The sequence below is a fragment of the Diceros bicornis genome, chromosome 4 (genome assembly GCF_020826845.1).
Source record: "Diceros bicornis minor isolate mBicDic1 chromosome 4, mDicBic1.mat.cur, whole genome shotgun sequence".
NCBI lineage: Eukaryota > Metazoa > Chordata > Mammalia > Perissodactyla > Rhinocerotidae > Diceros > Diceros bicornis.
In genome coordinates this window covers 80,012,418-80,025,012 of record NC_080743.1, presented here as the reverse complement: position 1 = coordinate 80,025,012, position 12,595 = coordinate 80,012,418, and the positions used below count along the sequence as shown (strand labels likewise).

Genomic DNA, 12,595 nt, shown 5'->3' with positions numbered 1-12,595 from the left:
CTCCTAGCGACTCTGTGTGCAGCAGAGTGGAATCTTGCCCCGTCTTTTTGCACCATCCTTTCACCTTCCAGCACTATATCACACAATGCTCTGTTGCTATTCATGGGGTTTTCATGGCCAATTTTTTGGGGAGTGAGTGGCCAGGTCCTTCTTCCTAGTCTGTCTGAGTCTGGAAGCTCCACTGAAACCTGTCCACCATGGGTGACCCTGCTGGTATTTGAAATATCGGTGGAACAGCTTTCAGCATCACAGCAACATGAAGCCACCACAGTATGACCATCGACAGACAGGTGCTGTGGTTCCCTGACCAGGAAACGAACCTGGGCCACAGCTGTGAGAGCTCGGAATCTTAACTGCTAGACCACCAGGGCTGGCTATGATCCTTTCCTACTCAGTACCAAATCTCAAACAAATCAGAAAACATGGATAAAAAAGAAGATTCTGACTACTAAGTCCCTTCTCCAGTCAAAAACTGAAAGATGGAAAGTGTGAAGGAAAATACAGTGACCTTTTCCTCACAAAGCATTTCCTCTCTAGCAGAACATCCCAAATGATGATCAACAGCTTCTCTTTTCAACTGATGAAACTACAAAATGCCCACAGCAGCCTTCCAGACAAACTCCTCCTGAATCCATTTACCTTACCTCTTGAAACTCCTTTTCTTTTTCCTTTATTTTCTGTTCCAGAGAACGTCTGGCACTGTCTGCATTTTGTCGCTGACAACTCAAATCTTCGGTCAGTTTTTTCAGTTTTTGTTCCAATGCAGTACACTAACAACAAATAAAAATGTTCAACAGAAAACAAAAATTATTCAGGGAAAGAAGCGAATATTTTGAATTTTAGAAAAATTCATCCCAAGATCTGGTTCAAGCTTACCATTGTGTTTTAATATTTTTATTTCATAAAAAGTTGGGTTTAAAACTATTAGCCAAATCCTAAAACCACTGTAATTATTTCAGCACACATAAAATTTATATTGGGGAACTATTAGCAAGGAGGTAAAGCATTAGACCATTTAAATAAATATTTCATAATTTGCTATGAAAAAAGAAATCAGCACATCTGAATGATTCATCTAACATTTTGTTGCTTGGAAATGAGAGGTTAAAATGCAGTAATGTTGACCTGTGTGATTTGGAGGCTGTAAAATAATCAGAGGGTGCCCATTACCCTCATATGGTAGTCTGTTTCAAGTATAACAGACTTTGTGGGAAATTTTAAATAACTGCTTTTTTCCACAATGCTCCCACTATGCCATTTTAAATTTCTGGTTCATAGTATTCCAGATATATCACAAGTGTTTTTTTTAATCAAGCTGCCATAAGCAACACAAATAACATTCTCTTGCCTTTTTACATAGCCAGTTATCCTTAAAATAATTTTTAAAACATGAACCACATCAAAATTTAGGGTGCTCTTCTAAAATTAAATTGGAACAAAACGGTCTTAAATCTTCAAGTGTTGAAAACCATTCCTCTGAATCTTCCCCATGGTGTTCAAATCCTTAAACTGCCCTACCAAACAACTCTCAAGTTGTTTGGAATTAGAACACTTTATATTGATGAAGGAAGAATTCTTTGGTCTAAAAGAAATGTGCCCCAATTTGGCAAATCATCCCACTACTACATTTCTCTGAGACTCATTGTAGTTGCTTTTAGAACTACTAGAAATATTAGAAATTTAACAGAGAATCCAGAGGAAAAGAAAACATGATGTAATACTTTGCCACAAGACCAGTCAGATACCAACTATTAACCAACCAAAGATGAAAATATAAAACTGGTCATTAAAAGCTGGTCTGATTTTGCAAATATCAGAACTTTAAAAATACCACATTCAAAAAGTAAAATATTGAGCCAGTGGTTCAAATCAATTCACAGCCTTGGACGTTAATACACCTTGGTCATTATCCTTATCATTCTTGCTTTTTTTTTTTTTGTGAGGAAGATCAGTCCTGAGCTAACATCTGTGCTAATCCTCCTCTTTTTACTGAGGAAGACCAGCTCTGAGCTAACATCTATTGTCAATCCTCCTCCTTCTTTTTTTCCCCCCAAAGCCCCAATAGAAAGTTGTATGTGATAGTTGCACATCCTTCTAGTTGCTGTATGTGGGACGTGGCCTCAGCATGGCCGGAGAAGCAGTGCATTGGTGCGCGCCCAGGATCCGAACCGGGGCCGCCAGTAGCGGAGCGTGCGCACTTAACCGCTAAGCCACAGGGCCGGCCCCATTCTTGAATTCTTAAATCCCCAAGGAAAAGGGCTACAGAAATGAACTATAATGACAATAAAAATGAATTCAACAAATATTTGTTGGGAGCCTACTATACGTCAAGCACTATTCTAGGCACTGGGGATACAGCAGGAAACAACGCAGACAAAAAATCATTGCCCAAATGATGGTCCAAAATTTTGATGGTTAACAATTCTCAGGAAAGAAAACCATGCACGGCAGAGTAGATGAATGAACCCTTGGCTCCCTCTGCTGGCCATCCTTCAAACTGCAACACATTCCACTAAAGGACCTCAGAATCAACAATTCTTTCTTGCTAGAAATAGTAGGTTAAAAAAGATCCTTAAGAGGTATTTATATTTCACTCAAATTTTTTAAAAATCACATTATCATACTGACGACACACAAATCCATGTAAGAGTAGCTGACCACTAGGTGTCATGATTCTCCATAGTGCTCTAAAATAGTGTACAGAGCTCAAGTCCTTTAAAATATGTAGCATATGACCCTGGGCACTCACTCATCACTCTGGGCCTGAGTTTTTCACCTGTAAAATGCGAGTACTGAACTCCAGGTTTGCTGCCAGCCCCAACACTCTGTTTCTACATGCATTCAAGCCTTGTATCTCATGCAGTTTGTAAATACTTGGAAAAGAAGCCTACTAGAAACAGCATATGTTCACTAACGAACATAGTATTGATTTGGGTTAAATTAGCTCCATTTTATTTAATAGGTAATTCTAATGGCAGCTCAGGGAACAGCATAAACAAAGCATAATTTGATTTCAGCAACACATTTGACAAAGTCATATTATCCTTAGAGGCAAGACAGAGAAAGGTGGGCTGAATTTTCAGATGGGTGGATTTGTAGTTCACTGGAAAAAACGCAATCCAGAAAGCACTGAACAAATGAGTCCCAAGAACCTGGAGGAAGTCTCTAATAGAAAGAAAGCTAGAGCTTTCTCTAGCTAAAGCTATAGCTGTGTTCTCAGCACTGTCCTAGTCAAAAATTTTAATTCATGATCTGATAAGAAGAGACCTCATCAAATAAGTTAGATAGAACAAGGATTCAGTGATCTTATCACACCAAAACCAACAAGACAAAATGTTAAAGGATAAGTATAATTCTTATATATAGGAAGGCCTGACTTGGCAAAAATGCAACTGAAAATGAGCTTAATTGACAAGGAACTCGATATAATAATAACTATTATTATATGTTCATCATGTGTCAGGCACTATGCTAAAACCGTGACAAAAATTATCTGTCTTTACAACAATCCTATGAAATAGGCGTTATTAATAGCATTTTATTGATTAGGCAACTGAATTTAGGCTCAGAAATTAATTAAATAGCTCCAAAAGTAACAAAATTGGGATATGGCAGAGCCGGGGCTCAAGTCCAAGTCTTTCTAACTTAAAAAACCAATTTACAAACTTAGACTGCACGAAGAGAATAAATATACAGATCAAGGTAGGTCATGGGCCCATTACCGTCCACTGCACCTTCATACATCTAATCAATATTTATCAAAAATTTCTCTGTCCAAGCACTGAACTGGGAAAATATCTAAAAATGAACCTTGACTACCACTCCCAGGAAGATAGAATAGATGTACATTTCCCTATTCCTCCCACCAAGAACAATGCAAAACGCTGCACATTATATTAAAACAAACTTAAGGACACTCTGCAAGGAGAGAAGGCAGATTGACCAGGGACTTCAGAACTCAAGGGAAAAATATGATGGTGTGGAAAGAAAAGAACTATCAAACCAGAATCCCGAGGACATATTTTCCAGGAAGAAAGAGGAAATAAACACATTCTTGGATAAAGGAAAACTAAGAGAATTTGCAGCCAGGTGACCTATCCTAAAAGAACGGTTAAAGAAAGTCCTTTAAACGAAAAAGAAAGGATGAAAAAAGGAAACTTGGAATGAATCAGGGAGGAAGGAAAAACAAAGTAAGCAACAATATTGGCATATATTATAGGCTTTCCTTCCTGTCCTCAGTTTTCAGAATTATGCTTGACAGTTGAAGTGGTTTAATGTGGTTCTAAATGTATGTAGAAAACACACCTAAGAAAATTATATTATAAATGGAGGAGTTTAAAGGACGAAAAGAGAAGTAAATTGCCTATAATTCATTAGACCTGGTAAAATCACACCACCAATAGATTGTCACAAAGTGTGCATATAAAATGTAATATCTAGAACAATCACTATAAAAGTTCCACAAAGAAACACACTCAAAAACACTATAGATAAATCAAAATGGAATTCCAAAAAATGTTCAACTAACCCACAGGAAGAGAGAAAAAAGAGAAATGAAAAATAAAAAGAAATAGGAAACAAAAAATAAGACGGCAGACTTAAGCCATAACATATCAATAATTACATTAAATGTAAATTATCTAAATACAGTAATTAAAAGACAGATAGCAGAAGAGCGGATTAAAACACACAACCCAAGACAGCTAATTTTCGACAAAGGAGCCAAGAACATACAACAGAGAAAGCAAAGTCTCTTCAATAAATGGTGCTGTGAAAACTGGACAGCCACATGCAAAAGAATGAAAGTAGATCATTATCTTATACCATATACAAAAACTAACTCAAAATGAATTAAAGACTTGAATGTAAGACCTGAAACCATAAAACTTCTAGAAGAAAACACAGGCAGTATGCTCTATGACATCAGCCTTAGCAGTACCTTTTGAATATCATGTCTCCTCAGCTCAGGCAAGGGAAACAAAAGAAAAAAATAAATGGGACTACATTCAACTAAAAAGCTTCTGCATGGCAAAAGAAACCATCAACAAAACAAAAAGACAACCCATCAACTCAATGAAAATATTTGCAAATCGCACATCCAATAAGGCATTAATATCCAAAATATATAAAGAACTCATACAACTCAATAATAAAAAAACAAACAACCTGATCAAAAATGGGCAGAGGATATGAACAGACATTTTTCTAAAAAAGATATACAGATAGCTAACAGGTACATGAAAAGATGTTTAACAGCACTAATTATTAGGGAACTGCAAATCAAAACTACAATGCAATATCACCTCACACCAGTCAGAACGGCTATTATTAAAAAGATAAGAAAAAACAAGGGTTGGGGAGGATATGGAGAAAAGAGAACCCTCATACACTGCTGGTAGGAGTGTAAACTGGGGAAGCCACTATGGAAAAACAGTATGGAGATTTCTCAAAAAATTAAAAATAGAAATACCATATGATCCAGCTATTCCACTTATGGGTATTTATGCAAAGAAAACACTAATTCAAAAAGATATATGCACCTCTATGTTCATTACAGCAAAATTCACAGTAGCCAAGACTTGGAAGCAACCTAAGTGCCCATCAGCAAATGAATGAATAAAGAAGATGTGGTATACATATACAATGGAACACCACTCAGCCATAAACAAGATGAAATCATGCCATTTGCAACAATATGGATGGACCTTGAAGCTATTATGCTAAGCGAAATAAGTCAGAGAAAGACAATTATCTTATGACTTCATCCATATGTGTAAGATAAACAAACACACACACAGACATAGAGAACAGATTGGTGGTTACCAGAAGGGAAGAGGGTAGGGGAAGGGTGAGAGATTAAGGGGCACATATATATGTTGATGGATGGAAACTAGACTTTTGGTGGTGAACACAATGCACTCTATACAGAAGCTGAAATATAATGATGTACACCTGAAATTTACATAATGTTATAAACCAATGTGACCTCAATAAACAAATAAAATAAAATAAAAAAGGACCCAACTATATGCTGTCTACATTTTATATAAAATATAGATAGGTTGAAAGTAAAAAGACAGACAGAAATACATCATGAAAACATTAATGAAAGAGTGGCTATATTACGATCAGACAAAGCAGACTTCGGAATAAAAAAAATTACTGAGGGAGATTATCTAATGATAATGGTCAATCCACAAAGAAGACATAGCAATCCTGAATATATATGCACCAAACAAGAGATGCAAAATATGCAAAGCAAAAACTGATAGAACTGAAAGAAGAAATAAATCAACAATTATGGGAGACTTCAACATCCCTCCCAAAATTGGTAGAACAACTAGCCAGAAAATCAGTAAGGATATAGAAGAATTCAACAACACCATCAACCAACAGGATCTCACGACATTTTTAGAACATTCCACCCGAAAACAGAATATACTTTTTTTTTTCAAGTGCCCATGAAACATATACCAAGATAGACCAAATCCTATACCATAAAACAAGCCTCAACAAATTTAAAGGAATTCAAATCACAGAGTATGATCTCTGAATACAGTGGAAACTAGAAATCATTAACTGAAAGAGGAAAATCTCCAAACACTTGGAAACTAAACAAGGTATTTCTAAATAATCCATGGGTCAAAAAGTCTCAGAAAAATTTTTTTAAATGACATTGAACTGAATAAAAAATGAAAATACAATATATCAAAATTTGTAGAACACAGTTAAAGCAGTACTCAGAGGGAAATTTATAGCATTAAATGCCTCTATTAGAAAAGAAGAAAAGTCTCAAATCAGTCACCTAAGCTCCCCACCTCAGCAACGTAGAAAAAGAAGAGCAAAATAAACCCAAAACAAGCAGAAGGAATTAATAAAGAGCAGAAATCAATGAATTTGAAAACAAAAGAGAAAATCAATGAACCAAAGAGCTGATTCTTTAAAAAAATCAGTAAAAGACCAACAAAATTGACAAATCTCTTCCAAGACTGACAAAGAGAAAAAAAAGAGAAAACACAAATATCAGAAACAAACAGGGACTATCAACTGACCTATAAGGGAATACTACAAATAACTCTACCTACATAAATTTGACAATTTAGATGAAATGGACCATTTCCTGTAAAAATACAAACTATCCTAACTCATCCAATATGAAATAAATAACTTTAATACCTATATAACTATTTCAAAGATTGAATTTGTAATTTTAAAATTCCCAAGAAAGAAATCTCCAGGCCCAGATGGTTTCATGGAGAATTCTACCAAATGTATAAAGAAGAAATAACATCAGTTCTACACAATCTCTTCCAAAAAATAGAAGAGGAGGGAATGGTTCCCAATTCATTATATGAAGTTAGTATTACCTATGATATAAATTACCAAAGACAGTACAGAAAAAAAGAAAACAGCTGACCAATATCTCCCATAAATATAGATGCAAAAATCCTTAACAAATAGTTAGCAAATAAAATTCAGAAATATATAAAAAGAACTATACACCATAACCAACCAATCCAAAGATGCAAGGTTCATTCAAACATTTGAAAAGCAATCAATGTAACCCATCATTTTAACAAAGTATTATTTCATACAACTACATATGAATCTACAATTATCTTAAAATAAAAGATTAATTTAAAAAAGACAGAAAGAACCTGTCCCCAAGAAGCAAATAGGAGATATAGGTCTACCTATGACAGTGGTTTTTACCTACTGCCTTAAAAATATCTAGAGAGCTTATTAAAAGTAAACTCCTTAGGCCCACTTCAGACATGGGCCTAACAGGATTAATTTTGCAAGGTTCTCAATGATTCTGACAATTAGCCAAGCGTGGGAACCCCAGGGGTAGAACAAAAATAATGACAATAAAAGGGTCATAAGGGGAATCCCAGGAGAAAAGACCTCACTGCATTACAAGATGAGGGAAGGAGCTCATAGGATGAGGAACAGGTCAAGAGTATTCCAAGAAGCGGGTAAGCCAAGCAGAACGGCGAAGATGAGCAAAACACTGGGCCAAGATAAAGATTAGGTTCGAGAATCACTGAATAATCATGGTTGGTCCTAAAAGATAATTCATTTTTCTCTACAGTTGTCACCATATACCATACTACCTATGTGACTCAGATATCCATGGGGGATATCTGATGCTCCCTGATGCCCCATCAGGATGAAGCTCCACAAGAGCAATGATTTTTGTCTATTTTCTCACTGCTCCATCCCAGGTCTAGAACAGTGCCCGACATATAGTAGGGAGTCAATAAATATTTGTCAGATGAGTCAGTGAATGAATGAATAATAAAAAAAAAAAAGAAAAGACTAGAGAAGTAAGTAGGTTAGGGCTAAAGCAACAACAACTCAAAAAAAAAAAAAAAAAAAAACCCTCAAAAATAACAGGCTAAGGGGCTAGCCCCGTGGCTTAGTGGTTAAGTGCGCACGCTCCGCTACTGGCGGCCCGGGTTTGGATCCCGGGCGCGCACCGAGGCACACACCGCTTCTCCGGCCATGCTGAGGCCGCATCCCACATACAGCAACTAGAAGGATGTGCAACTATGACATACAATTATCTACTGGGGCTTTGGGGAAAAAAAAAAGGAGGAGGATTGGCAATAGATGTTAGCTCAGAGCCAGTCTTCCTCAGCAAAAAGAGGAGGATTAGCACGGATATTAGCTCAGGGCTGATCTTCCTCACAACAAAAAAAAAAAGAAAGAAAGAAAGAAAGAAAAAATAACAGGCTAAGAAGCTGAGCCTTAACTAAAGTCTTAAGATTAAATGGCAGGAGTACATACACTAGATCCCACGAATAGATCAATTAAATTCTATCATATGTCCTAAACCTTTTTTAAAGTTCCATTACTTTAAGCACCTCTTCTATGTGCCAGGCACCATGCCAGGTGCTGTATACACATAATCTTTATTCTCCACCACCCTCTGAGATGTACGAGATCAGCAACTTGCCCAAGTCACTCAGCTGGGAAAACGTGCAGTCTGCATTTGACCCCAGATCTACCCAACTCTAAAAGAATTTACTAGATCAACTGCATCAATATTGCCTAGTATATATTAATAAGGTTCACTACTAACATTTATTGCATAAACCTAAGTGCAAAGTACTCTTTCCAAAGGATTGTATAGAAAAATGGAGATTTTTTTCAGTAACTCATGAAAAGTCAAGTACCTTGGTTGACGCCTGGTCATACTGTGCTGTTGTTCTCACTAGTTCATCCCTACTTTTATTCAAAACTTTCTCTTTTTCAATTAATTCCACTTTTGCTCTCTCCATTTGCAGTTGGAGTTCTTGAAATTTATTCACTTGGCCTTTCATTTCTTTTTCTTGTCCTTGTAGACGTAGTTCCAACTCACTAATCTTGTTCCTCAGCTCTTAAACCACAAACAAAACCCATACTTCAATTAATATATTTTTTTCAGAATAATTTACAACTAAACAGAATATGTCACTTATGTTACTCTGCACAAATATAAATCAATTCACATTAAACACAGAAGCTACGTTAGTGGGATTTAATTTCAATGTTTGGTCTCCATTGTCGTTCATTTTCAAATATCCTATAGAAAGCAGAAGAAAAATTGTTTTATGTTTTCACAGAGAGACTTGGAGGAGAAAACACTTTTCTAAACTCATGAATAGTATTTCAGCGCGGCTGCAAAAAGTGCATCACATTTAACATCCTTTGTTAAAATTACCACTTGGTTTTACACACTGGCAAAATAATATTTGTTTTGTGCCCCTATCAATGCAAATGAGCACTAAGCAGTGACAAATTCACCCTCCCATATTCTCTGGTAGTTTTACCTCCAGTAAAGATCAAGACTGGGAACTTCCTATATTGCCAAAATTAACAATAATTTTTTTTCGCACATCGACACAACATTGGTTCCAATGGCATTGGCAGTATGACAGCTCTCACCAGTGAACAATGGCGGTGATTTTCAATATATCACAGCAGTGGAAATTATCATAGTCTGCAGAGCAGATTCCAAAACACCACCTGGTAGCCTTGGCTGTCAGCTGCAGTGTGGTGCAGTGGCCAAGGTTACAGGTTTGCTCCCATATGGACAACCTGGCAGGGCAGAGCAGAGCTGTTCGGCAGACACATGCCACACCTCTGGCCAAAGCAGGCCAGGCCACATGCCTGTCCAACGGGCCACAAAGGGAGCCAGAGGAGAAGTGTGGATAGTGTCAACTACAACCAACCTACTCGCCCTGCTTCTGGGAAGACAAAGTAAAGCCACTCATCCTACTTTTGAAGGCTTCAGGGCACCAGCTTTTCAGTACAAACAAAGGCACATTCCAAAATTGCGATATCTTTACTCATTATTGAAAAGACAGTATTTCACATCACCAGACTGGGGTGATGCCCGCTGATGTGTCTAACAAAACACATAAGCGCTTTGTAGGACTAAAAATGTCTGGAATCACCTCTGAAATTATCTCAGCAAAATTTAATATAGAATTAATTTAGCTCAAGAAATTACCTTGATTCTGGGCTTTCAATTGATCCAAAAGATGAGAATTGCTAGAATCATCACAGAAACTGCTATTAGCATCTCTTTTCCCTATTTGCAAAGTCGATCTACTCGGAGTCACCTCCCCAGAGAAGTGGGATGCAGAGAAATCTCTCCTAATTGGAGTTTTTTGAGCATTCGCTGAAAGACGACTTGGGGTCTTTTCTTGTTGCCATGAGAACACAGACGATGAAGCCTGATGTCGGGCAATGTCTCGGTGATTCATAGCGCTTTGGGGAACAGCCTGGCTCACTTTCTGTAAAAACAGAAATCTTTAGAGCTCTTTAGAGTCTCAATATTCAAGGCTATTTGTTTTCAGATAGAACATAAAGATATGATGCCAAGAAGTCAACACTTCCACTGTGTACCAAGAAAGAATGTTCATCAAGTCAAGGGCACCACTGAGTCCCAATACCCAGTGAGGGATTTTCTAATGGTCAGACTTCCGCATTGAAGGGTTAAAGTCAGTACCATTTGAGGCCCAATCTATTTAAAATGGGCCTTTTGTATTTACTCTGCATCCCTCAATTACTCCATTAAACACATGTGAGTATTCACTGCCATTTTGAATTCTGATATTGATTTTCCTTTGCCATCTTTGGTCACCTCCTCCTGTGGCTTTGCACAAAGAGAATCAAAATTAATTATTAACCTAAAGAATTCTTCCAAGATTCTCACTTTCTACCACATCACTCACCCCAAAAAATGTCATATAAGGTATTTATATTATATAATATGCATTGGTGGATTTTCTACTGCTTTGAATTCTTCTTTTTGTTCTTCTCTCTGCCTCCGTTCTGACAAATATCAAGACTTGGCTATAGATGCTGCATTAAATTTTTTATAGCAAGTGCTTTTCTTGCCACAGGGAGAGGTTTCATGTTTATGGAGACGCACATTCTGCCACAAAATAACTCTGAGCATCAATGTCAGGGGCAGAATCAGTACCAATGACTGAATTGGATAACAAAGCATATGATATTTCTAGGACAAACCAGAAAATTCTTGTTTAATTTTTATCCATCTTGATAAGCAGTGCCTTTGCTACATATCAGAATCCCAGTGACCTCAAACAGGTCATAAAAAAAATTAAAATTGTTAAAGCTCCAACAGGTACTTTTTGATCCTCAATATTTAAGGTATATAATTATAAATTCAGCCTTAAACTGTCTGCTGAATTGTGCCATCTCACCAAGTTCTTATATTTAGTGGAAATGTACCATTAAGTGCCAAAGTGGATTTTTTTTTAAGCAAATAAGATCACGTGAGCAGAAACGGTAACGGTAAATTCTAGAGATACCAGATATTTTCAAGGTCAGTCCCTGAACTATGAGCAGGGGTTTCTAAAACCTGCATTTTTGTTTATTTTGTCAAGATTAAGCAAATCTCCTCACTTACCTCTCTTATTTACCCATATCAAAATGGAGTTTAGAACGCTTGTCAGGAATTTACTTAAAAGAATTGAAGAGATTATGTTGATAATGTTCTCCTCTGAAATAAACATTTCATAAATAATGATCCTCAAACCCCATGTCCCTCGTAGCAACCATCACATTCTAACAAAAGAACCCAATATGAAGCAATTGCTTCCTGGTGACAAAGCCAGTAAGTGTCAGGAATGACTCTGGTCCTACCCTCTCCAAACATGTTCCTTTATCATTAGATCTTAATAGGGAAATAATTACATGGTTATAGTTTCCATAGACTCTGATGAACATTTAATATTTAGGAATAAACTAATCTCCCCAAGCTATTTTACTCATCTTACCTATTTTTAAAACTAAAAAATAATCACAATGTGGCAGGAAATTTATTTTCTCCATGTAAGAAAAATGTGTTAGCTCTGTGTAAAACAGATTTTTTTCTAACCTCTTCTTCCTATATCGATGTACTTTTTTAACTGCATACTCTGTGATAAGGCCCGTAATTAACTTACTTTAGCTTGCAAGGCGTTAACTTCAGCCTCTAATCTTTTTCGTTCTTCAACTTCTTTATGATATTTTTCTTTTAGATCCTCATACTTGGAACCTAAACACAGACAATGAGACACAGTTTTAATTGGATCAT

General features: G+C 36.6%; 1 protein-coding gene across 2 annotated transcripts in view; it reads right to left on the bottom strand.

Moving 5' to 3' along the window:
• CENPF (centromere protein F) overlaps positions 1-12,595 on the bottom strand; it is a 57,965-nt gene that overhangs the window by 36,467 nt on the left and 8,903 nt on the right. For both annotated transcript variants that reach the window (XM_058539848.1, XM_058539849.1), the window contains exons 5-8: positions 12,465-12,556; positions 10,499-10,784; positions 9,180-9,382; positions 645-770 (exon numbers count right to left, since the gene is read on the bottom strand). In XM_058539848.1, coding sequence (XP_058395831.1) covers positions 645-770; positions 9,180-9,382; positions 10,499-10,784; positions 12,465-12,556 — 707 coding nt within the window. The remainder of the gene's footprint in view (positions 1-644; positions 771-9,179; positions 9,383-10,498; positions 10,785-12,464; positions 12,557-12,595) is intronic.